The 27,179-nt window shown below is 45.7% G+C and overlaps 1 protein-coding gene across 7 annotated transcripts; it reads right to left on the bottom strand.

Annotated features, from left to right (window-relative positions):
- Positions 1 to 2,333: 2,333 nt before the first annotated feature.
- LOC136539089 (ent-copalyl diphosphate synthase AN1, chloroplastic-like) lies at positions 2,334 to 13,017 on the bottom strand. Of its 7 annotated transcripts, none has more exons than XM_066531021.1 (13): positions 12,642 to 13,017; positions 11,954 to 12,136; positions 7,381 to 7,484; positions 6,538 to 7,243; positions 6,326 to 6,446; positions 6,063 to 6,175; positions 5,537 to 5,763; positions 5,251 to 5,366; positions 5,043 to 5,141; positions 4,715 to 4,951; positions 3,832 to 3,967; positions 3,513 to 3,758; positions 2,334 to 2,735 (listed from the first exon to the last, which is right to left on the bottom strand). In XM_066531021.1, the coding sequence occupies exons 1-13, from the start codon at positions 12,703 to 12,705 to the stop codon at positions 2,511 to 2,513; spliced, it is 2,577 nt and encodes an 858-aa protein (XP_066387118.1). In that variant the 5' UTR covers positions 12,706 to 13,017; the 3' UTR covers positions 2,334 to 2,510. The 7 variants fall into 7 exon arrangements, with proteins under 7 accessions (XP_066387118.1, XP_066387120.1, XP_066387119.1 ...); XM_066531023.1 differs by having other exon boundaries at positions 3,832 to 3,958; XM_066531022.1 differs by having other exon boundaries at positions 6,538 to 7,240.
- Between the last annotated feature and the right edge of the window lie 14,162 nt (positions 13,018 to 27,179).

Here is a 27,179-nt window from a genome sequence, read left to right as displayed (position 1 = left end):
TTGTTCTTATTATCAAAAGCTTATATGAACCAAGCATGTTAAAAACCTCAACTCTTTCACATACTCGAGGTGGTATTGTCATCAATCACCAAAAAGGGGGAGATTGAAAGCATCTAGGCCCCTAGTTGAGTTTCGGTGATTAATGACAATACATGATTATTATGACTAACATGTGTTTTGCAGAGGCAATTAAGTTAGGTCATGGTAATGGAGATCGATTGGGCTATCATGGTGGTCATGCCCCTATGATGGAAATCATTTCGGTTTTCAAAGGATGGACAATAAGGTTAAGGATGGACTAGTTCTAAGTGTCGTTTGGTGTTGAAGAGACACTTAGAGTAGTTTAGGACTTTGTTTTTCCTTTGGCCATACTATTAAGGGGGGTATGGATGGGTAGCTTGACCTAGGTGAGTCTAGTGGGTTAGGTGTGGTGCACACTTGCTAAACCTAGCACTAGGTAGCTTCTAAAAAAGCCCTTAGATCCATTGGAGCAAACTTCATTCACGTACGTTCAAAAGTTGGAAGTGAATGGAGGGTCAAATATTGACCGGACGCTGGCTTTGTTGTGACCGGACGCTGGCACAGAGTCTGGTCAGTTCATTTGATCAAGGTGAAGTCGTCTGGAAGTGACCGGACGCTGAGAGGTGAAGTGACCGGATGCTAAGGGCCAGCGTCCGGTCGACTCCAGTAAGGTTCTAAAGAGGGAAAATTACGACCGGACGCATCCAGTCAGTGCTAACCGGACGCTGGCCAGCGTCTAGTCACACTTTAAACACTAGAGTTCGGGGTGAACTGACCGGCGTATCTGATCAACATGACTGGAGCGTCCGGTCACCCCATAGAGGCACATAATGGTTCATTTTTCAGCCCATGTTATAAATACTTCCTCCATTCGTGTGTGGGGGTACTTTTGCTCATTTCAACAGCTGAGAAACAACTTTGAGAGTGCCAAGAAGAGCAAGGTCCTAGTGAGGTGATTGAGATTTGAGAATCCCAAAGAGAGCCCTCATTAGTGAGATCAAGAGTAGTAAAGTGTGCATCCACCCTTCTCATTAGGCTTGTTGTGGTCAAGTGAGAGTCCGAGCTTGTTACTCTTGGTGATCGCCATCACCTAGATGGCTTGGTGGTGATTGAGAGCTTGGTGATCATTCGACGGAGCTTGTGGATGACCCAACTCAAGTTGTGAGCGGTTGTGGGTGATTCACCGTGACGGAGTGTCGAAGAATCAACCCGTAGAGAGCACTTGATCCTTGCGCGGATCAAGGGGGAGCTACTCCCTTGCGCGGGTGCTCCAACGAGGACTAGTGGGGAGTGGCGACTCTCCGATACCTTGGCAAAACATCGCCGCGTTCCTCCTTCTCTCTTTACTTTGAGCATTTACTTTGAGCAATTCAATACTTGTCTTTACATTCATAGAATTGCCATGCTAGAGTAGGATTAGAACTTAGGTTGCAAGACTTTTTGTGCGGTAGAACATTAGAAACACTTTCTAGGCACAAGGGGTTAATTGGGCTAACAATAGGATTTAATTATTGAAAGAAATTTAGAATTAGCCCAATTCACCCCCTCTTGGGCATCTTAATCCTTTTAGGAGCCCTCATGTAGAATATATGGACAAAGATTCTAAATGTCCTATGAAAGTGTGCTAGGGCTTAGATGACCTTGCTCTACAACCTCTATTTGTAATGTTGTTGTTTATATTATTTTTCTTGGTTTTGTTCTCGCAATGTGTTCTTTTTCTACAATCTTTTCCCTCCTTTTACTTTTGATGTTGTGTTTTGTACTTTCTTTCTTTTTATAATGAAATGGCACAAGCTTATACATGTGTGAGTAAAATCAATAAACAAAAATGGATATAAGAAGATATTATCATTACAAATGTTTAATAAATGTGATTTACACTTAGGAATGGGATGCTACAAAGGGTAGTGCATTGAAGTGAGTGGGCTATGATTTAGGCGATGTGATAAGGGCTTCATGTGATTTAAAGATGGAGATTACTGTTGTCACAACCAGGAAGCATATGGCTTGTGGTTCTCTCTAACTATGGACATGGTTTTGTAGAGAAAAAATTAGAAACTTTAATGATTTCTACAAAAATTTTCTAGTTTAAAGGTTCAAATATCTTGAAATATTAGAAAATCCAAGAATTTATTCTCAATATTTCATAAATTTGTTATTTTAACATGTCTTTCTTATTAGTTCTTTAATAACTATGAAATGTATTTTGATGCTAAGAAATCAGAGAAGTTCTCCAAAAAAATTTCAAAAGGTTCTAGGAATGAACTTAGATAACACTTACCATACAAAACTATTATTCAAATGAACACCTCTATCCACAATATGATTACTCATATAGAACATTCTTGATATTACAACTACACTAATTTCCATCCTAAGCGACTACAAATAAACTTACAATTGCATGCTTCCACTACCATTACTCCTTATGATACTTTCTTTATGTACACATTTACACCTAAACCTAATGATCTACCACTTAAACATTTTTAAACGGGCTCGAAGATAACCCTGGAAACATGTCTATCAATGATATGTTGTGGGCAATGACTAGCATAGTATGAACTTCTTAGGACATTCCATAAGGTTTGCTTGGTCTTCTTATTGGTGGTTTTCTCATCAGACCTCAGGAGCAGAGATTGAGCAAGTTCTTGCATATTCAACTCGATTTCCTTGTCAATGCAATTTATTGTTGCTTCATTCTTCTCGGCATCCTGCGCATGGTATGATTAGTTCGACATGTTGGCATGAAAAACTAAATAGATTTTATGGAAAACATGATTTATATGTACAAATTATCAACAATTTTACTTATTCTAAATTAGTGGTCATGGAACATATTAGAATTCATGATTGCTATAATTGTCGAGAAAGAAAGTATCTATACTTTTCTTAAATATATATTACAAAAAAGAAAGATTTGATATTACTTTGGTCATGTACCATATAGAGATTCAAAAGTAAATAAAAATATATTCAATAGCATTTCAAATATAAACTTACTCACTTGTCCTTAGATGGAAATATGACTTAAGGAAGGATTACTTATACATGTGAGTAATAGCGATGATGAAACTAGAACAATATATGGAAATTTAGTTAGCATCTAAATTGCAGGAAATAATGTTTGTTTGTACGATATTGCATTGAATAAGGTTGAGGTAATTTGCTAGTGTAGAAATTTTGAAGATCGGAACTCACGAAATATTGAAGTTAAACATAGCCATAAACTTAGATTCTAAACTCACTAAGCCATCGAAAGGTATAGAAAATATACACAAACAGTTGACCTGACCCCTAACTTGAGGTTGCAAGGAACTAGGAACAAATTCTAGTCTTTAGTGGAGAATTGAGGTGCTAACAAATAGTTATATATGCAATGGTTTGATTCTCAAATTATTATTTTCCCCTAAGGGAACAATCATTGTATCATACATATATCTAGCTATGCACAAAGAGTAAAAATAATTTTATTGTGATAAAGGGTATACCTGGGAAAGTAACACCTTGTGGTTAAGACCGTCACAAGTATTGCATGTGAGTTGAATAAACCAATCACTATCCTTGTTGTTTATCACTGATGCAGCCTCACCAATTCGTCCAGCACAAATCTCAATAACCTGGACTAAAAGCAAATATGTTTGCCTGTCGTGAACCATGTATTGTGGTTCTATACCACTGGATTTGTGATATTTGTTTTCTTCCTTATTTGCCTTTTGCAGCATCCATTCGGTCCACTAGAAGTGTAGACAAAGATATTAGAATGATTGTTGAGAAGACATCGGTATAACACAAGTGAGGATAACTTACTGCAAGACTCAGTAGACTGTGTATGAACCTTTGTCCTTCATGAATTGGCAATGCTTCTTGTGCCAATAAGTTAATAAATCTTTGAAGTGCCCTCTCGAGAATAGCATCATTAGGATTTCTTTTAAGCCTAAATTTACTGCTTATGTCAGAGAAATAATCTTCTCTCAATTTTACATAGTACGTAATAGGTGCCATAGTAAAAATGGAAGATAAATGTTAAAAATGGAACACCTACAATTAAATAGGTCACTGTAAAATGCAATGCGAATTAAAAATTGCATCATCCACGTAAAAGCATCTAGAGTATATATCAACAATAAACTTATGCAAGTTTTCATGGAGGTCATAACTTATGAAGCATTCATAATACATCAAAATTTAAGTGGCATGCCATATTGGCCACCGAAGTATAGCACAATCAATCCACATGACTTGACAAAAAGGAAGGTTAATGGCTACCACTATTGACCATAACAGGGCTTACAACAAAGAATATGATGCCATCTTTACCTCATTTGTAATATATGTAAGTAACGCACATAGTATTGACTCATGCAATAAATGATAAGTGTGAGGATTAAAATTTAGAATTGAAAGAACAATGCACATTCGGAATATCATAGATCAATGGTACAATTAATTGTTATATATATCATGTGATGAGTATACCAAATATTATGTAAGTACATAATTCCTAATAGCTAAAATGATCATTATTGACATTCCTATAATTATGGAAGTTATTTGCTCTATTACTCAAATTATTTTCTATTTTTCATATTATTAAGAAACTAAACATCAATGATGCTTGGTACATGACCTGTGCCACATGATGATTCATAAATGGATACAATGCTCAACTAAGGTAAGGTGTAGTACTCACCATGATACATCACTTTCTTCATAGAGACAGTGCACGAAACATTCTAATCTTTTCTTGTCCGCCAAAATGTCATTAAGATGTGTAGAAATGGCATTGGCAATCATTGATGTTCTAGCCCATGCAAGCCGTTCAGCAGCACGACTAGGTTCATAAATGCAAGACGCAGCTAAAAAATAAGCTCTTAAAACATCTTGCGGTTGCACTCCAAAAGTGTCAAGGCAATTCTCTATGTACCACCTAAATATAGTGCCAAAATATTTTAAATTAAATGAAAGTTAACCTTCCAAAATAAAATTCATGAAATGAAATATGAAATTATGGTGTTTACATTTGAAGCTCATTAGACTCAAGCTGATGTAGAGCTTGGCAACGGTTGAAATCCATTATTGCCAAATCAAGATATGTGTCGTTATTGACAAGAGGCATCCTGCCAAAAATGGCCCCGCACATATAAGTAAAGCATCTCTCTTACTTTGACTAATGAATATGCAGCATAGTTATGAACAATTTTTTAGCTATGAAGTATAAGTGTGCACCTGTAGAGGGTCTTTCCAATCCAAACATCATCTTTACCGCCATACTGATCTAGATAGGTTCTTGCCTCGACACGAGGCAAGCTTGCATACCAAGGGAAGTCTAGTGTATATTGTACCTATCAATCAACATAGACATATGTGTTATCATATATTATTTGGAAAATATTTTTGTACATAGCATATCGGCATAAAAGGGCACAATCATGACCTTTATGGAAAAATATTTTCGCCTCTATTCATGTTTTAATCGATCTAAAATCATCAAATGTAGAATAGTTTGGATTACCTCGCCAGCTAGATCCTTCGCAATGATCCATTTGTCACGGAGCATGCCTTGGGCTTCTCTTTGTCTGAGAAACTCATATGAGAAAATCCTAGCACGGTGCAATACATCCTCCCCTTGAAAAGCTATCTGAGAGGCTCTGTTGAGGTTGTACATCCCAGTGACGGCTTGAGTTGATTGCCCCACAAAACAAAAGAACTCTCCATCTTTCTCAAAATTCTTAAACACACCTACAGAACACGATCGACTTATGTCTGAGATGTAACATCTTAATGAAGTTTGAAGAGCAGAGGGGATTGTGTGAAATACTTTTGCCATTTATATCATGGTTTATATATATATATATATATATATATATATATATATATATATATATATATATATAACTTCACTAGTTAGCTGAGCATCGGTTGGTTCACCACAGAAACTTGCTACTAATTTTATGATTAGCCTATTTAATTTGTGTTTGCACTCAGCTAAACATAAGTCAATGAGATATTTAAATTAAACAGGGGAATGGTCTCTATACTTGGGGAGACATTGTATCCATGTAGCCTTAGTAGTCGGAAAGCCATAGCTGTGTCATCCACATCTTTTACAGTAGAGTTCCTAGCCCAGCAAATCCCATCTTCAGTCCAGTGCCTACAAAATGAGAAGACAAGCCAAAGAAATTCACCATAAGGTTTGGTGCCCACTGTCACTGAAGCTTAGTGTTGCCATGCATGATATATCTGCCTTTACATGGTAAAACAATAGTGCTGAAAAGAGGGGATCGATCGCAGAAGCAAAAACCTGTTCACATAGTCCATGCATTGCTTAATCTCTCGTTGGAAGTAGCGGGAGATCCCGAGTCGCTCTAACCGATCAACGACCCAGATGTGCTCAAAAAGATCGACTGGATAAACATTGGGGACTGAAATGGTGACGACAAACAATTTGAGATGAGTATCTAATATTGTGAGCATTCACCTACATATATGCTATGTCATGGACGATCGACTTACCTCCTCCATCGAATTTCTTGACAATCCTATCGATATATTCGAAGCACTTCTTGTCACCAGTTTGCATAAGTGCATATGCAGTAGACGAAGGAGAATACAAGAATGATCCATCACTTGATTGGAGATTCAGAAGCCTTGCCCAGTCCAGATCAGGCATTCCTTCAAGGCTATGCAGAATGGACGTAGGGACTCTATGCATCATGTCCTTTGGGATCCTCTTCAGCTTGATTTCCCTGTTGGAGTATATGCTCTGCAAAGCCGGGTGATCATACGGGAAGTCAATGCCCAGGTTCCTAGCTGTCTGAATGAGAGAAGGGAACGCGATCTCGAAGCCGATGGGCATCGACTCCTGCTCTTCCTCTGCTAGCCTCCACATATTCTCGTGGAGAAACGAGAGCCCTGCCTTGCATTTTTCAGGCTCGAGAGACCATTTCGTGAGTGCAACGACGCAGGCGAGGGTGTTGATCATGCGGTCATAGGCAGAGAACAAGGCCGAGTCGCCCCAGGAGCCGTCAGGCAGCTGGTGGTCGACGATCCAACGCACGGTGGCCGGGAACTGGGGCTGGGAGCCACCGCCGTCCAGCTTCGGCACCAGCGCCACCCACGCCGTGTCGTACGCCGAGATGCTGATGTCCCCGTCGTTCATTGATCTTAGCATCGCCCTCACTTGATCGATAAGTGGCTGCAGCTTTGTCTCATCAGCCTGCTATATAAATGCAAATTTAATTTCAGCAACAAACTAAACTTATAATTATGGGATTGATTATACCATCTGTCGTCCCTGTCCAGAAAACAAATGTCGTCCAGAAAGAAAGAAGAAACATCTGTGAAAAGAAGACGTACGGTATGTACCACCTCAGGGATCACTTGGTAGTCATCAAGATCTTGTGGTTTGCCTGGCCATTTCGCAGTTTCAGTCTCGGTTTCGACACGGGTGGTCTGGAACACTGCAGGTGCTGACAACTTTCAGTTAGTTTATTTGCTTCAAACCCAACACCAACACTGAAACATTTCTGTACATTACAAGTAGTTAGTTTCTGCCGGGATGCAAGTTTTGATTACTCTAAGCCATTGGGCTGAACTGAAACTGAAACTCATGGAAATGAACTAAACTGGATTTAATTTCAAAGCAAGAAAACAGAAGAAAATGATGTGAGTGATCAGATTGAGCTACTGTTGATGTTGGGTACCCACATACATCTCTAGTAAGTGTTCACCATGAGACATGCATCAAAGGATCAAGAACCTGGCCTGAGCAGAGTAGTGCCGTCCAATGCCCACTACCAACTATAGTATAGCATTAGAGCATCAGAACATTCAGCACTCCATTACCCATTTTGCATTCTTTTCTCCCGGCCCCATATAAGTACAGTAAGCTAGACAGGAATCCAATAATGATCAGAAGTTAAGTTGGCCTGATATAAGAAACCAAAATCAATTAGATTTAACTTTTCTTATTTACATTCCGGGCCCGCCTCTAAAATTTTCCTTACAAAAGTTCTTTCCTACCCATCAGATTCTCTGCTGTGAGCGCGAGTACGTGCATGATCTTGGCAAAAACTAAAGATACCTCTGCGGTCCAGTCTAATCATTTGTTTCGGACAGTTGGTTGTAAATTCCATATCTACGACGATATTCCTGATTGGATATTTGATCTTTGTGTTCATCAATCATGCACCAAGTTGGTCCACTGGCTACTTGGCTAAAAAGAACAGCGGGGTACAATTAAAGAGGACAGGATCCCTTAGCATGCTGCATCCACACATAGAGATACCTTTGTGATCGAGGAAAGTCCACTAAGGATTTGGGCTCAAGAAACAAAGAGGACAATGTGAACAGTTACCATAGAATCAATCACACAACAAGAATCTTAATTTCGCAGTCAACTACTGTTGAGCGGTACGGTTGATAGCGATCGACGTTCCATCACCCACACATGCATCGAACGATCGCCGTGAATGGGTTAAAGTTCCTTTCATGGTTAGCGCCTTAAAGCTTCTCCGAGAGTCTCTTTAAATCCTCCCCTCTAAATCATAATTTGGAGAGTCATTTGTATAAAAATCGTTTTCTATATCTTTTCACTCTTCAATAGTTTTTCTATATCTCGTGAGCAGTCTAGAGAGTCATTCTCGTTTTTCATTTTGGACTAGCGAAAAATTCAGAATAGAAGATGACTATATTTGGATAACCATTTAGATAAGCCGTTGAAGGATAGTTTTTCACCAAAATCTTTATTCCTAACATTTAGGAATGAAATAGAGAGTGCTCTCTAGCTAATAAATAAACTAGCAGATTTTTTTTTCAAATGAATAAATAAATAATGAAATGTGAACCTTGTGAACTTAATAAAAAAATAAATCTTTGCAGTATCGATACAGTGCAGAATACCAGGAATTCATGTTACCATAAATAGTAGTAAACCCGGTATGTACTCCTTCCGTCCCACAAAGAGTGTCACTCTTGTTTTCTAAGAAGTCAAATGTTTTTAACTTTAACCAAATACAAAAGGAATCATTAATACTTATGGTGCTTAGTTAGAATTATTAGATTAATCATTAAATATATTTTTATAATAAATTTATTTGGAGATACAAATGATGCTAATATTTTTTCTATAGGTCTAGTCTAACTTAAGAAAGTTTGACATGAATATAATCCTAAGTGACAACCTTTTTTTGGACAAAGGGGAGTAGCTATTATTAGATTTTTTTGGAATATTAACCGCTCATATATACACTACCGAAAACGTCAAATTTGTCAAGTGTTTTTGTGTTTACCGAGTGTATTCACTCGGGCACTCGGCAAACAAGTTCTTTGCCGAGTGCTGCCATAAAAACACTCGGCAAAAAAAAAACACTCGGTAAAGATGTGATTTGCTGAGTGTAAAAAAATATTTTTTCTCGGAAAGAAAGAGAAGAAAAAAAATGGGAAAAAATATTTACCAAGTGCCCAGATCTAGGACACTCGGTAAAATAAAAAAATATTTTTTTCTGTGAAAGAAAGAGAAGAAAAAAATGAAAAAAATCTTTGCCGATTGCCCAGATCTAAGACACTCGGCAAAGTAAAAAATATTTTTTTTCTGGGAAAGAAAGAGAAGAAAAAAATGAAAAAAAATCTTTGCCGAGTGCTCAGATCTGGGACACAAGGCAAACGAAAAAAAAATATTTTTTAACCCTAGCGGACGCACCCTAGGTCTCCCCGCACGCTCCCCTTTTCCCCGCGTCGCGTCCACACGCCCCCTCCCCTTATCCGCGCACGGGCACGCGCCGCCCCCTCCCCGCGCACACGAACGCGCTGCCCCCTCCTCCCTCTCAGCCCCGGCGTGGCCCCGCCCTCCCATCCTCCCTCTCCGCCGCCGGCACGGTCTGCCCTCTCCTCCTCCCTCGCCGGCGCAACTCCCTCCCTCCTCCACCGCCTCCACCAGATCCGGCCCCCGCGCGGGTGGATCCGGCGACGGTGGCGCATGGGGAGGCCCCCTCCTCTCCCTCTCTTCCCACCGCCGGCGCCCCTCCCCCTCCTCTCCCTCCTCTCTCTTCCCCGGCGGCGAATCCGGCATGGCCGCCCCTCCTCTCTCTTCCCCGGCGGCGGATCCGACGCGGCCGCCCCTCCTCTCCCTCTCTTCCCACCGCCGGCGCCCCTCCCCCTCCTCTCCCTCCTCTCTCTTCCCTGGCGGCGGATCCGGTGCGGCCGCCCCCTCCTCTCTCTTCCCTGGAGGTGGATTCGACGCGGCCGTCCCCTCCCCTCCTCTCCCTCTCTTCCCACCGCCAGCGCCCCTCCCCCTCCTCTCCCTCATCTCTCTTCCCCGACGGCGGATCCGGCACGGCCGCCGCCTCCTCTCCCTCTCTTCCCACCGCCGGCGCCCCTCCCCCTCCTCTCCCTCCTCTCTCTTCCCCGGCGGCAGATCCGGCGTGGCCGCCCCCTTCTCTCTTTTCGCCGGCAGCGGATCCGGCACAGCCGCCCCCTCCTTTCCCTCTCTTCCCACCGCTGGCGCCCCTCCCCCTCCTCTCCCTCCTCTCTCTTCCCCGGCGGCGGATCCGGCCCGGCCGCCCCCTCCTCTCCCTCTCTTCCCCAGATCCGGCGGCCGCGCCCTCCTCTCCCTCTCTTCCCCGGCGTGGCAGGTGGTGCCGTGGTGGTGGTGGGCGGCGGTGGCGTGGTGGTGGTGGCCGGTGGTGGCTCGTGGCGGCGGCCGTGAAGCCGGGGAGCGGAGGCTAGACGTAGGGGAAGGGCACCGCCGAGGAGACCGACGGCGGCCAGCGGAGACCGTCCGGTGGTGGCTTTTTTATTTTTCGAAAAAATGTTTGTGGTGGTTTTTTTTTCAAAAAAAATGTTTGCCGAGTGTATTTTGGGCACTCGGCGAATTCTTTGCCGACTGTACGACAAAAAACACTCGGCAAAGTCTGTTTGCCTATAAAAATTCACCGAGTGTCGTTTACCGAGTGTCACACTTGACAAACCCTTTTGTCGAGTGCCAGGGGCACTCGGCAAATCTCCTGATTCCCGTAGTGATAGAACAAGCGTGTGGTAAATTTGAGGGGAACGAAACTATTTTGCAGTAGGCCTTTTGGGACTTTGTGGCAGAGGCCTCTCTACCTCTTCGTCAGGGGTCATGAACGACGGCGCACGTGCGACTTTGGTATTTTTACAACGCCTGTTGTCCGTGTGATGCGTACGTGTCACTTGGCTGACTATTGCGGAGGAGTATATAGAGGTTTGGATCTTTGGTGTGTAACGGTGTTTGTTTTAGTTGTTTCGGTTGCTTTAGTTGTGTTGTTGTAGTCTCGTTGTACTACCCAATTTAGGTATCTTGTTTTTAATATAATCGGCAGCTCTTCTGTCTGATTCGTTTAAAAAAAATATATACTTGTCCTATTATTATATATTACTCAAAGCAGGAGACAATGGACGGCCAACGAGAAAGACAAAATAATGAATTAGCTAGATTTTGTTGGGGAATGGCACTCCGATCCTATATATATATAGTTTCCTAAATTTTGTCGGTGAAAATGTAAATGACTTATAATTTGGAACAAGAGGAGTACTAGTATATATAAGTAGTCCTAGCACTCAGAAGCTAATAATAGGGTCATATAAACAAAACGGCCAGGCTGATTAATAAGTAAAGCCAAATTAGGAAAAGCACAAAACTTTTTGTTCTGGGCTTTAGGAAAAGCAGCAGCAGGAGATATAGTAAGAGGAAAGCGACAAGCGCGGGTGCAACATGGCAGAGAAAGAGAGCGAGGCTACGACGGGCGCAGCGCGGCGCAGCACAGCATCTGTGACTGAGTGTTTCGTTCATCAAATCAACACGTACGTATAATGCAAGAACCCAAAAAAAAACAGAAGAGATCGAGAGCATCTATATATCTGTGTGACTGACTGGGATGATGATGAGAGTCAAATGACCATGCAACTATACCTTTAGCACTGGATACGTTGTCGGGCTGCTGCGTTGTCGTCGCCGGGGACGGGGCCTGCTGATGCTGCTGCGGTCTCCACCACCCGGCGAACCCGCCGAGCCTGAGGTTGCCGCGGGGCCCCGTCGCGCCCGCACCTCCAGCATCAGCACCTGCTTTGCCATGGATACGGATACGGCATGGACCTGATTGACGAGCAAGTGAAAGCAGAAAAAGCAAATTAAAGCAATGGTGAGGAAGCCGCAGGCCGGACGGTCGTACTACAGGAAGAGGAGCAGCCGAGCAGGAACTCATCAGGCCGGCAGACAAAGAAAGGCACAAAGCAACCCCTAGCACTGCAGGAGACTAGCTACAGGAGATATTATTGATCGGGCAGCAGCAGCAGCAGCGCAGGTCTCTGTTGCTTATGTTTGTTTCTTTGGCCGATGGCCTATCGGCCTAAGCCTAAGACGACGAGGAACCAAACCCAGATACGTACAATTTTTTTATTTATTTAAACCCAGCCAAGAGAATGTTTGTATAGCAACCGAGGAGAGGACTATGCAAAGCTGAACTTTGTTGAAACAGAGGTTATTGTTTGGATTGGATCGCAGCCATGCCAAAATATATATATGATGACACAGGCGAAGATAGAGATCGATAGACATGGAACCGGCCCGCCGGCTGACCCGGGCGCGGCGGAGCTCGTACCTTTGAGGACGACGCGAGGAGGGAAGAAAGGTGAGGATGATGCGGCCGGCAAGAGGGGCTGCATGCTGCCGCTGCCGCCGCCTTTGCGCCCCTCGATCGTTGGAATTGCAATGCAGGCACGCACCGCTCGGTTCCGGCACCGGCACCGGCACCGGCACCGGCACGGCCGACGACGGGACCGGGAGACGATAAGGATGGATGGATGGGTGTTTAATTTGTGCCAGGTAAAACACAGAAACGCCCCCAGGAAGTCAGTTAAAAGGCACCAAAAACGCACGGTAGCTATTAATAGGCGGAGCAAGTATGGCAACTAATCATTTTTCATTCAATTCATTGGGAGAGCGAGGGATATACAGAGAGGATAGCAGCAGATGATATTATATTGTGAGCGCCTAAGCTATAGCTAGCGTAGCGTGGTATATATAAGCAGTGTAGCACAAAGAGAGGGAGGGAGTGTGCCAGCGCGTTGTCTGCTGCCTGCGATGCGCGCGAGGGCCGGGCCGGGCCGGGCCGGGCCTGACCTCACGTATCCTACCCAGGAGTTTGGTGTCTGACTGGGAGTGGGAGTGGGAGCAGCAGCCAGCAGGCGAGGAGGCCGCCCGAATGATTCTCGTGCGGGGACGCACCGGCTAGCGGACAAAAACCCACCACCGTTTCCCTAATTCCCTCTCGCTATGCTGCTCCTGCCTAGCTTTGTTGTGAACGGAATGGGTGGTGAGAGACGGACATTCGTCACCCCGTCACAACAAGATGCCCTCCATAATCCGTCCACAGCCGGTATATTTATATATAAAATATATACACACACGTACGTACGTATACGAGTCTGTCTATTCCACGACCATGTGTTTTATAGAGTTTCGACACATGATTTTTTTTGCACCGTAGGATTAAGATCCAACAGCTTACATCCTTCTTCTACCTTCAGTCTTCTTCTACCCCCAGACAATCACAAATCGCATACCACAGATCACAAGAAACAATTTTTTTTTCTATGGAAAGACAAATCACAGAGGAGAGGCCTACCTGGAGCCGGATCTGCTGCCGCTGCCGCACTCCAGAGACCATGGCGGGACTCACAAGGACTGCTCGGCTAGCCTCGACGACGCCGGATCTCGACGGGCGGCGGACTCGTCGGGGCCCCTCGCTGCTCGGCCCTTAGCCCGCTCGAATCCTCCTCTGCCTCCGCCTCGAATCGAGGCCGAGCCGATGAATCTGCCCCAAATCGAGCCCGTGCCGGCGATGACGGGCCTTCACCTCCAGGTCGACGGGGCTGCACCAGCATCGACGAGGCTTCTGCCTCCACGTCAATGGGGACGAGGTCGCGGGTGCTGCTCCAAATCGATGCCTCGCCGGCGTCGCCGCTCGCTTCCACCTCCGCCTCGAAGGAGACAAAACAAACGCGGTTGAGTGGGGAGGAAGGGGAAAGCAACGAGCGTGTTGTTTTGTTTTTTTAACGCCCGGCGCCCCCACCGCTGCATTTACATGTGGGCCCTAGACGTCGTAGAAACAAAAAATCCATGTGTTTTTTTTTTTTGCTAAAACACATATGTGTTGTATAGCATTTCTGTTTAGGGAAAGATGCATGGCAAACTAGGACGTACATAGGGACAGATAATAAATAATGTTTCTCTGACTCGACAGATTCAGACTGTGGAAGCAGCTTGCTGGTTGCTTTATTTTGATGAATAATGAAATAAAAAAAAGCGACAGGTGCATGCAGCAGCAGCAGAAAAGCAAGAGGAAGCAGGGATCGGAATCGAACACGCCCCACACGCCGCTGCCGCTGAATGCATTTTGCTTTAGGAGCAGATACGGTATGGACCTGATTGAAACTCAACTGAACCAGTTACTAAAGCGAAAAAAAGGCTGGAGACCAGAGGAGCCGCGCTGCCGATGCGCTGTCGATCGCAGCGCAATCCAACACCGTACTATAGATCAGGCAGCTGATTCTCGTTCCCGTTCGCTCGGTTCAGTTCGTTCGCCGCCCTTGATCTGTCTACCTTCGCTCGGTTCAGTTCGCCGCCCTTGATCCTCCTACTAGCTGGTGTACCATATATCGCGTCAATCTCAAGATCCGTCAGCTCAATCTCAGTCTTTCCCAGGTGCTTACACAGTGTAAGATATATGTATCACTATGATATATGTACGTGTTTTTTTTTTTTTGTAGAGTGTGTGTGCCACCCACATATGAACCACAACAACTTTGGCTAGGTAGAGTGTGCTTACAAGAGGAGCACATATGTATTTATAGACATGAGTGTAGGATATATGTATCACTATGAGCGGCACGACGCGGTCTGTCCCATACACATAGCAACAACGCTACCATCGCATCAGGTTTGGTTGTTACTCTCACGACTCGACGGTCGTTAGAGATTTAGGCGCATTTGGTTTGTGCTGTCAACCCGCCACACTGTGTTTCTAGCGGCGCCAAATTTGTGGCAAGCAAAACGAGCGTCCAACTTTTGGCGAGCAAAGTGGAGAAAAACAATTGCAGTGACGCATGAGGAAATGCGGCTGCCTAACATACGGCCATGAAGCAAATGATGGCCTAAAGAATCGCAGCGCGCCGCATGTTTGGCGTGGCGACCTCTGGTCACCAACCAAACATGCCCTTAATCTTTTAAAAAAACCATCTTGGAGGCTCTAACTCCTATCCATTACTTCCTTGGCCCATGAAGTGACCCCCCGTCAATCAACCGTATTCCTCCTGGATTACGAGCCTCATGTTGATCATGCCCCATGGCATCTCTGTTTTCTTCCTCTCCCGCAATTAATATCCTTGTCAACCACGTGGATGTCATCCAATAATTTTCGACGACAAAGACCTAGGTCAAACCCAAGTCAACTCAAGTCAATCCGATCGATTAACCAAAGCCAAAATCCCGGAGATATCGCCCGAAAGGTTCTCTCTAATAAAAGCTCAAATGGCATCTACAAACTCTTAAGAGTAATGCTCAACCCCCAACCTTGATTACCCCATCTTAATCACAAAATTCAGGTCTCTTGATGTTCACTCAGATTGCTGAGAAGTGCCCCCGGACTGTTCCAGAGATCAATTCAAACCCTAGTCCAGTCAACACGGCAGAGTAAACAAGGTTCTGTCGGATTGTCCGCAGGACCGACCACTAGAGCACTTATGCAGCAAACATGCACTTGTATGCTCTATCCTCCTTTTCTCTCCCCATGGCCCCACATGTCATCTCGACTAACACCTCGAAGTCACTAGATCTAGTCCCCTCCTCTCATCTCTCTCCCACTCTCATCCCTCCCCCTCCTAGCTCTCAAGAAAGGAAAGACCAAGAACTAGACTGAGAAAGATAAGAAACAAGAAATGAAGAAAGAATAATATATAGGAGAAGGGATTCAAGCCAAGGGCAAGGCCGATATCAACAAGAGAAGAAGCTGAAGTTCATCCTCCTCCTCTCCCTCTCTATCATAACAGTGAGCTCAAGAAATTCCTCCATTTTCTTTCTCAAATTGCAAATTTCAACTTTGATCTTTGGTTTCATCTTGCATGTGATGGAAGATGAAGGTTGTTAGTGCCAAATCCATCTCAAGTGTAAGCTCTACTCATTCCCTTACCTCTCATCTCATCGCTATCTTGAATTCTCCTCCCTCACTTGGATGCAAGAAGGTCTAGATCACAAGATTGAGCTTGATGACACAAGGTGTCCAACTCATCATGATTAAGTTCATCAAACTCCTTTTCCATGTATTATTCCCTTTTAATCATGTTTTACCAAATCTCGAATCCTAGTTCAAAGATCGCCATGCAAGGGTAAAACCTAGGCTACATAACACCAACACGTCACCTAGACACCCTTAGATAATCACTAAACACACCTAGGAAACATCACCAACAAAACTCTAAGAACAAGCCTGAAGAACACCAAGAAAACCCATCAAATAGGTTTTGTTGATGTTCTAGTGGACTGTCCGGCTGCTCTACCTGTCCGATAGAACTGGACTGTTTTAGATTGCATGGATAGTTAACACTTAGACACCTTTTTCACCTACGACCTGAACTATGCGCCTGATCATGCGGACCATCGAGGAATCACATAGAGCCACATCAGCTGCTCGGCATGCACCCCCGAACTGTTTCCCTTGCTCACATGAACCATCTACTGCACTCATGGACTTTTCTGCAGAACAATTAGACTGTCTACGCTCTACGGGAACACCTAGACCCAAAACAAGAAGACCCCCTCTTCGGGAATGCACTGCGGATTGTTCTAGAGAACACCCTGACTGTTCGATAGAACACTTCAAATTTATGTGCTGAAAAACCTTAACGTATCAACCTAACCACCCTACCCCATATCTAAACCTCTCTTAGGACAATACTAATCCACCCTTGGTTCAGCAAGCAAGCTCTCCATTTTGGATCACAAGATTCCTACCTCTTTATCACTCTAATCCATCAAGTTTCAAGAACTATATATCTCAATTCCATATACTATATTCCTCTCTTGCAGGTATGGTATGAAGTTAGGTATGAGTATGAGTTGTCATGACTTCCTACAATCACCCATACATCATGCTAGACAGGAACCACTACTACTTAACCATATTTTGGATACTCATTATACATGTCATTATAAAAAATGCATTTCAACCTAAGGTTGCTTAAACAACTATATATCATGCCCACTAAGGTTAGCTCAACCCAGAGTAATGTTAGCCTATCCAACTACATGAAGGGCTCGGGACGACTAATCATGCTTAGTTGGCTAGAACCGATAGAAGATAAGTGTTAGCGGGAACTCACATTCATGTGTGTAGCATGATTCATTGGGATGTAATCAACTCTAAAAACTTGCAAATGGGTATAACTTGACATAGTTCATAAAATGCCATCGTGACTCTATGCTGAGACCCACTAGACGTCAATAGGGTTGCCAAGATCCACCTCCCACTGTGAGGGTGGAGAGGCCTGCCGAGATCCGCATTGGAGCAGGAAGGGAATAGGTCTATGCGTAAGACCCACCACTCGACAAGGAGGCCACTAAGATCCACATTGGAGGAGGATTGGGGCAACTTCGGGCGCGAGTTCCACCAGCCATCGAGATCGACATCAGGGAAGGAGGGGAGTGCATGACCGCCGATGTTGTTACCGACGGGGACGACAAGATCCATTGGAGGAGAGCTGGTGGAGATGATATAGGCGAGTAGAATGGGACATCACATATAGACACCATGAATGGGCAGTTGGGGAAGAAACATAGGACATGAAGAAGAAATAGATTAGAAAAGAGATGAGAATTGGATATTAATCCAATGCTTCAAAAATCTAAGTGTCCATTTGTGGCAGAACCGCTCGACATAGCACGCTTTCGGAGGCGCTCGTCTTCCATCAGACACTAAGCACTCGAAAGCTAGCTACAACGAACGGTTCCATCGAGCACACCCCAAGAGAGAACTCGAACAATCCACGTTTTTCATCCAGGATCCAATAATGAGAATGAGTTTACAATACTTAGTCAATTTCATACAACAAGAGTTCTCGGAAAATACATTATTACAATACCAAGTTTAAAGTGTGGAATTGAAACAACAGAATTGAAATAAATATCTAACGATAAGATACAAGGATCCATCTATGCCTACCAGAAGAATCCTCCACACAACAACCACTCCTCAAGCTGCACCTGCAACAGGGGTAAATAAACCTTGAGTGCACAATGTACTCGCAAGACTTACCCACCTAGTGGAAATAATTTTCCAACTCCAAAGGATATGATAAGCTTTATGGTTTCCTGGGTTTCCTTTTTGTTTGCGAAAAGTATTACTAGTAGTGAATCCATATGTATGTTTCTTATTAGCAGTCATGATTAGTTCATTAGCTAACCATTCTATGTAAGCACATGTTCTACTTTCAAGCAAGAGTTGAGCAATCAGATCCATTTCACCATCTTTCATCTTCTAGTTCTTACTACGGTGCTAGATCATAGACAAGTCGTACCATATCACATGGTGATTCATGAACCAATGTATCCTAGCTGGGTACGCTGTAACACACGCCCCGCTTGTATCCTAGGCATGAGCAAGACCAACCCATCACTCTCCTGTCAAGGGGTCTAGGTCCTCGTCCAAACTTGGACTCCAAGCCCCCACTCTTGAGTCCCGAACCCAGTGTGGTGCTTAGACCTTCACCATTCCTGCCTCTAATTAGTCGGTCCAAAAAGAGCCAGAACCCACGACAAGAGAGCAACGAGCCTTCCTGCTCCCATAAGCAAGTATGTGCTTAGGATAATAAGTCTGTGACCTGACTAGAATCCACAACAATGGACGATCCTTAACCGACATGGATAGGGAAAACAGTGTAACCAAGTTATGTCCCGTTGGCCATGGGACACAACCTATTACACCCAACCAATACCCGTATCATATTCCTTCCTGGTCTCCATTTCCTTTTACCATTTTATCATGAGAGTAACAATAATCATCTATTGTGAGTAACGACAGGTTACTCACGCTACCGATAGCCTAAGCATAGCAACTATTCGACCTATGCTAGTAGGACTCATAGGTAGGTTTTATCTATGCATGTAGTTTCAATATAAATCCTGTAACATAAATGCACATTACACATATATATCCAGTGATCATTCAAAATAAGGGTTATGCACCGGGGCTTGCCTTTGGGCAGGCGCGGTGTCAGCTGAGTCAGTTAGTGGCTATGAGGCTTCCTCCTATATGAGGACCTCCTCCTCATACTCCTCGATCACCTCCTCGCACTCCTGCTCTTCAGCAGGTACGAACTCCACCAACTTGTTCTCTACATGTATGCAATGATGATGCAACACTTATTATTTTGGCAACAACAACTCTTAAAATAAGAATATACATGCTAAGCTACTAAGCTAGCTCTAATGACTAAGATACTAAGCTAATCATTATGTCTACCAAATAGATTCCAAGCTCACCCTACAAGTGCTTAATTTTTATAAACCAATATCATGCCATTATTCATTTAGCCTTAATGGGTATTTAGCTACCATACTAAATAGTCTATTTTAGGGCTACAAAAATTACAGCAAGCACCTAATAATGCCATGAAGCTACTACAGAAATTTCAAAGTTAAAGCTGTCACTAATCTACCATAAAAATTCTTACAATAATTAACTTAATAATATTGAGCACTCTCAAATGATTTAATAGCTCCTGATATCAACAAGCACATATATGAACTAAATACACTAATAGATAGAGCACAATTTTAGAAACCTAAAAAAATTGTTTCACAATTTTTGGATGTCTACATTATTTTATATTAATTACCAAAGTTTAGCTCAGAATTAAAATAAAAAGCTATTTCTATTTTCTACAAAAAAGGTAGACCAATTTTGGCCCAACGCGGCCCACGTGAGGCGTGGCCCATGCGCGGAGGTGGCCCGCGGTGGGGAGCCCGCGTGCATTGGCATTCTTGCAAAAATGCCCTCATGTTATCAGACAATAGCGTGAACACTACATGTACTATTTCTATAGACAACGACTTTACAACGGAGCCCTCGTATCTTTTCACCTTCACACTGGTGAGGTCCCCGAGATGCCCCACGCTCGCTGGCGTGGCAGGCGGTGGCACTAGGCAGTACGCCGGCCACCTGGGACCCTTGTAGACCTAGATAGGGGAGCAATGCTCACCTATGGGCTGACGCACAACGATGGGTGGTGGTTGCATAAACGGGGGTGAAGCAGAGCGGGTTTTCCCCGGCGGTGACCACGTTTCGGTGAGCCACAACATACAACAGATAATAGAGGTGATGGGTAAGCATAAGTGACACACCACGATCTTACCCATGGTGGTGTCCTGGCTAGAGACGCCCTGAGCAAGTCTGGCCATGTGCGCATGGCGAGCTCGACGATGAACCACAATGACACATCCATGACAGCGGTGTGGAGGTGACACTAGGTCTACGACTAGTGTGCACACGACAAAGAGGGGTTCAAGGCAAGGCTAGTGGTGTGATCAATTCGACGTGATATGGTGAGGTTGGAGCTGGCCACGACGAGGCGGGCTGGGCCTTAACGGCACAGCAGCGGGAGCAAAGCTCCAAAAATTGGAGCTCGGCCTAGCCAAAATCAAGGCGGGGTGGGGGCGGTCGGCAAGACGATTTATAGGCGGAGATGCAGGCACAAGAAATTGATGAAAGGTGCTCGCTCTCTGACTCACCGTGACCGTGACATGACGGTGGTGGAAAGCAAGGGGAGAAAGAGAGAAAGAGAGAGATGGGGCACGGTAGGTGGGCTTGGCTCGTCCATGCCTTGGTGGGACACGAACGGTGAGATTGGAAGACCCATGCGCCGGCGCTAACCGATAGGCGCGCGCACCCAACCGGCGTGGCCCGCGCGACCACTATGTCATAAATGACATGGCGACGGTGGCTCAGCCACATGCGCGCGGCAGTGACGCAGGGGTATAACGGATAGGCGCGGACGTGATGATGATGCGACGACAACGGCAACATCACAATGTGAGGTAGCAGTGGATGGATGCGACGGTAGTGCAGCGCGGCCACGACGGCAGTGCAGCGCGGCCACGGCAGCACCAACGGCGGTAGTGTGAGGCTGGACAGCAGGGCGTGGACACTGTTCATGGTCACAGCAACAGTTCAGCATTGACCGGACACTAGCAGCTAATCGACCGAATGCAGGAACTGCAGCATCTGATCGAGTCTAGAGAGGTTCTAGAGCGACGCAGTTGCGACCGGACGCATCCAGTGGCATGTGACCGGACACCATCAGCGTCTGATCAGTTGATCGTGCCAATGATCAAATTATCATTGTGAGTGACCGAACATGTCCGGTCAGGACGACAGCAGCATTCGGTCAGTAGCTGAAAGTTGGGTTTCGTTACCAACGGCTACTTTCTCAGTGGGACTTATAAATAGACCCCAACCGACCATTTTAGTAGAGTGGAGCTGAGGAAACATACCAAGGGTGTTGATACACTATTTTAGTGATCTCCACTTTCATAGTGCTTAGTGATTCATTAGGTGATTAGTGTAGGTGCTTTGCGAAGTGCTTAGGTTGATTAGACCACCGCTTATGCGCTTGCTCTAGGTTTAGGCCTAGTGTTTAGTGAGGTTTACATACCTCTTACCACTCAGTGCTTGTGCATACCATTGTTGTATATCTGAGGGGCTTGTAGTCTTACGAGATCACACCAACCGCATTTGTGGTGTGGCCGCCACCGTGTACCAAAGGGAACAAGGCCCGCGGCGGTTTGGCTGAAAGCTTGATAGTGAAGACGGCGAAGAGTGGTCCAAGAGAGGCTTGCCAGAAGGCACACCGGAGACGCACTTGCATGTGGGGAAGGCCTGGGGCTATCCATAGAGTTACCTGACCGCGAGCTTGGCCCTTGTGAGGGATTCCTTGCGAGGGGTTCCAACGAGGACTAGGGGAAAGCTTGCGCGCTTTTTGATACCTTAGTAAAAATACCAGAGTCGTCGATGGGAGTTTGCATATCTCTACCTTACTCTTTAGCTTCCGCATTTACATTGTTTGCATAACTCCTTTTGCGGTAGAGATAGAAACACACTAGCAAAACCATAGTTGCACATTAAGATAGTTTATCTTTTGCATAGGTTTTGCTAAGAATAGAAAAAGAGGCCTTAGTTAGAGTTAGAGTTTTAAGTTGCCTAATTCACCCCCTTTCTTAGGAGTCATGGTCCCCTTTTCAGCACCATTGCCTTGAAAACACCGACCTCTAAGTAGACAAACTTCTAATGCTAAAGGTGAATTGGACAAAATGCATGTGAGAATCTCCAAAACCTTCTTAGAAGAACTCTCTATTTTATTGGCAAAAAGGAAAAAACACTCAAGTTGTTTTGTAAAACAACTCCCTAAATAAGTATTTGGTAAATCTACTGTCGGTGCGAAAAGTGACCAACAAGTAAATATTTGTAGTTTTGCCGTGCGTTATGATTAGATGTGGCCTAGCACTGAATGACACAGGATTTATACTGGTTCAGGCAACGTGCCCTACGTCTAGTTTTGGCCGGTCGGTGACTTTATTCCTAAGCCTAGGTGCTCGAAGTTTACTGTGCGGTTACAAATGAATAGGAATAAGAAGGGGGTGTTAAAGGTCCAGTCGGACTCTGAACCAAAGGACCAAGAGTAACAGGAGCTCTAACGTGTGCTAAGTATTGGAGCGTATGCTCTGTATAGCTTTAGAGTTCTAGAGCTATTGAGGTCCGAATAATGCGATTGAGAAAAACCTTTCCTTTAGGAGAGAGCTCATCCCCTTTTATAGTCAAAGGGGATGGGCCCTTACAAGAGAGAGAGAGAATGTATATGTGTGCTACCTAGTCTTGTTGCCTACACTGTCGGGTATGAGGCGGTCGTCGGTGCCCACAACACTGTTGATGTTCAGATGCATGTGGCAGGCTTTACCATGTTTGCCTGGTATGGCAAATGTCGGCGCCCACAATACTGTTAGGTAAATGTCGGTGCCCACAATACTGTTTGGGTGCTGACACGCCTGGAAGGTTGCTTTGTGCCTATTAGGCATGGCCTGGTGGCACCGTCCTATAGGTGCACAGGGTATGGTAGGGTACGGTCCTCGGTATTGCTGTTGACTTATTGACTTGAGCGCCTTACCTTATCTGCTCTGCCTGATCCTTGGGTCTTCACCGAGCGGGCATCCCTGGTTGGTCATTCTTGATTAGCCCCGACCATGTCAGTCAGGGAAGAGCTACAAGCAGAGGTTCGGCGTATTCCCGGTCAAAAAAGGAGGTCGGAGTCAGACTATATCCCCTCCTTGGCCAAGCCTTCCGGTCGGAGATCAGATCGATCTCCTAGCCTATCATTAGGTATCTGGGCTAGCCTGGGAGGCGCGCATTGTTGCTATGTCGCCTGCTGGGCCGATCTTTGCTAGGAAGCTAGCCCATTGGGGACCCTAGGTTTATGAACCCAACAAGAGCCCCTGAACCCTTTTGGGACTTCTGTGAACTCATGAAGGGGTTGTTTATACTTGTTTTATGAGCGCACCCAGTGGGTGTAAGATCATGGGTCACCATCGGTCGAGACAGAGTGCCAACCCAAGTGTCGGGCGTGGCTGAGGGGTCGGGCGAGACGGAGCGCCAACCCAAGCGTCGGGCGCCAACCCCACTAAGGGGTCGGGCGTGACAGAGTCGCCAACCTGAAGTGTCGGGCGCCAACCCAGGCATCGGGCGCGTCTGAGGGGTCGGGCAAGACAAAGTCACCAACCCAAGTGTCGGGAGCGGCCGACATTTGCGTTGGCGACTCCATCTCGCCTGACCCCTTGGACGCGCCCGACGCTTGGGTCAGCGCCCAACACTTCGGGTTGTTTCTGGAACTGGAGGGGTTGAGCTAATGTCGCTTGCCTCGATGGCTCGAGTGACGCACTTAGTGAGCTTTAATAACAGGTATGTCCGAGTGGAATCCGGGTCTATCATTCTTAATAGGGTCAGCATAGCCCTCATGTGGCATTCCATTGCTCCTTAACTTGCCTCCCGATAGATGCCTAAGCTGTTCCGAAGATCGACTTAGGTGGCCTGCTTGCCTCCCCTCGATGGAGATTCTATGGGCATGGCTCGAGGTCAGGATCGAACGAGAAGGTCGAGATGACCCTATTCACTTCTGAGCAGACCGAGCAAGGGCCGCTAGGGCTCACAAGCATTTCTCCCCCAGCTCTATTTGATGTGAGGTGGCCTCAAGCCCTTCGCGGGCTAGCCTTCGAACCTCGGTTGGTCGTCGCTCATATCGAATGAGGCGACTGCCGCTTTGTGACACAACACGAAGCGTTGTGATGCAACAACTACATATGCAATGCTTGAATGTATGGGATGAATGTATGGATGAATGTATGAATGCATGCATGAGAATGGATGAATGATTATGTACTAGAAAACAAAAAAAAGAGTTTGGTAAGGTTACCTCGATGGCTCGAGTGACGGGTCTGGGGAGCTCCTATCGGATATGTTCAAACAGGATCCGTGTCTGTCGTTCATGATGGAGTCGGCATTGCTCGCATGGGGCATCCCACCACTCATTACCTGTCTCTCGCTAGATGCCCGAGCCGTTCGATTGACTCGGGTGACCCGTTGGTCTCTCCTCGATGGACATCTCATTAGTGGGCCCTTCCAAACCCTGCCTAGAAGGTGGAGGGTCATTTGCGTGCGGTTGTGCCTCGTTTCCTATGCCCGGGTTGCGGTAGTGGTGGGCCCTAACCATGCCATGTCCCACTAATTGGGTGACATTTCGTCGGGTTGGGCGCGTACCATCAGTCAGGGCCACACCCCACCACACACTTTTCCACATTAAATAGGGGAGAAGGGAGAGAATTTTCCTCCCATTCTTTCGCCTTCCTTCAACCACCGCCATTCCTACTTCCTCCCTTTCGCCAAATCTGTTCATGTGCTGAGGCGGTTTCTAGGAGAGAGGAGAGTAGAGTGAGGGAGAAGACTCATATATTCATTCGTGAATATGAGGCGTGATGTCGAACTGGAGGCCTTCCAACGTGGATGAGGAGGTGCTGGACACCTTCACTGAGAAGGGGCTGCTCCTGTTGAAGGAGGTGGCACTTTAGAGGGCTCCTACGCTGGGAGAAGTAGTTTCACAACCCTAGGCCGATGAGGTCATCTCCTTCCTCGCCTTGCACGAGTGCGGGCTTGGGCATACCACGCACTGGTTCTTGCGTGGGCTCCTCAATGAGTGGGGCCTAGAGCTGCAGCACCTCAACTCGACTGGGGTGCTGCACATCACTGGCTTCGTCACCATCAATGAGGCCTTCCTTAGGATGGAGCCACACATGGACCTCTTTCGACGGATCTTCAGTGGGTGAGCCCTATCCAAGGGGAAGCCTCCCAGAATCACGCCGGTTGGGGGATTCACAGAAGAAGTCGAAGCCATTGACCCCCTACCCTACGTACTCCCCTTGTGGCTCCAATTAGGGGTGGCATAGTGAGTCATTCTACATCAGGAACCCAGTGGAGGCGCCATTCCTGTCGTTCATCGGAAGGAGGTCGGAGAGGAGGAAAAGTTGGTCGTGGGGTCCTATCGGTTGGCAGAACAAGTTGGAGGTTATCGAGGTGGAGCTTCAAAAGCTTGTGCAACATGACCTCAACAGGTTGTGGGTCTTCCGCACCTTCTTCCGCCATCAGGTCGCCCTATTGGCGGAAAGAATGCAGCCGATGTGGGAATACATCGGCTCGATGGATCCCGAACGCATGTTGCTGGAGGAGTTGCCGAAGGATGAAGTCTAGAGTCGACTCGATCGGGTGCTACAACTGAGGGATAAAGACTCCCTCAAAGGGATGCCTAGACCTCTTCACACCACGAAGTTGTCCAATCTAGTATGCCCCCTTTTCCTATGACCTTATCCTCCTTATTTTGATGTTTTGATTGATTTTGAGTTGTCCATTTTGAAGGGACTCTCGAGCTATAAATCCTAGCCGCATCTTCTGAGGGGCCGGAGGGTGCAGCTCGGCAGGCTACCCAGAGGGAGGTGGCGCTTGCCAAGAAGAAGAAGAAAGCTGAGAAGCCCCAGAGGAGATTCAAAAAGGAGAAGGAGATCAGCCGGTGGGTCCAGGGGGGGGGAGCCAGAGTGATATGTAGGCAGAGCTCAAGTTGGAGGAGCCCGCGGATATGGGTGGTGACGCGAGTGCCTCTAAGGATGAAGGAGACATGAGTGCTATCATGACCTTAATAGAGCACCATGAGCCTATTGCCGCATCCGTCGGTGGTGGGTGTGATACGGAGATGTGCAGCGATGTTCCTGAGTCAAGGAAGCATGCTGTGAGGAAAGAGACCACTGTTGAATGAGAGGCAAAGCAGGCGCGGTCACCGTGCCCTTCAAAGGCGTTGTCGGCTTCGCGCCCCTGCTCCGAGTGTGGCGGAGCACGCTGGTCGGTCGGAGGAATGTGTTTGTTCCCCTGTATCTTCAGGGTCAGCGCATGTGCATGACCCCCAATGAGGGGATGTCCCACCAGTTGCTTCGGTGGTTTTGCCACAAGATGGCGACAACGGCCGTTCGCTGGCCGATCGAGGACCAACCGAGTTGGCCCCTCCCTCATCCGATATGAGGGGGCGCGGGCTGTAACACCCTAGGTGTTAAGCATGCATCTAACCTTGATATTTCATGATTACAATCATCATTGAGAATTCATGAGCATAAGCATGTCATGTATTCTATCTTTGTTGGCTTATATTGCATGTATTGTTACTTAATTGCCTTACTTAAGTTAGGGTTTACGTGTAACCAATGTATGAAATGTGTGTGGAATCTTGGGAATACATTAAACATGTTTAGAATAGCATAATGAACAACTTGGTATTCATGACTAAGCCTACTTTGGTCTCTAAGTCCTAGTTATGGTGTATGTCATCAAATTAAGTTGTATGTTTGACCTAGTTTGAACTATGTCATAGATTCTTTGCATGGCAAAGCACCCTTAAGGAAAGTTGTAGTATTTGAGTAGAGCAACAACTTTTATTTTTGGGTCATGAGCTAATTCAATGCATAGCTTGGTCTTTTTGAGCTCACAAAAATCTAAAAAACACAA

Source organism: Miscanthus floridulus, chromosome 2, assembly GCF_019320115.1.
Source record: "Miscanthus floridulus cultivar M001 chromosome 2, ASM1932011v1, whole genome shotgun sequence".
NCBI classification, from domain to species: Eukaryota; Viridiplantae; Streptophyta; class Magnoliopsida; order Poales; family Poaceae; genus Miscanthus; species Miscanthus floridulus.
This window is presented reverse-complemented; position numbering and strand designations above follow the sequence as displayed.

What these genes read in the sequence shown, in the direction of transcription:
- LOC136539089 (XM_066531021.1), bottom strand. Translation starts at nt 12,705, where the DNA reads ATGCAGCCCCTCTTGCCGGCCGCATCATCCTCACCTTTCTTCCCTCCT. An exon ending in CAAGAAATTCGATGGAGGAG is followed by an intron (nt 6,447 to 6,537) that starts GTAAGTCGATCG and finishes TCACCATTTCAG; the next exon opens with TCCCCAATGTTTATCCAGTC. An exon ending in ATTGGAAAGACCCTCTACAG is followed by an intron (nt 5,142 to 5,250) that starts GTGCACACTTAT and finishes CATTTTTGGCAG; the next exon opens with GATGCCTCTTGTCAATAACG.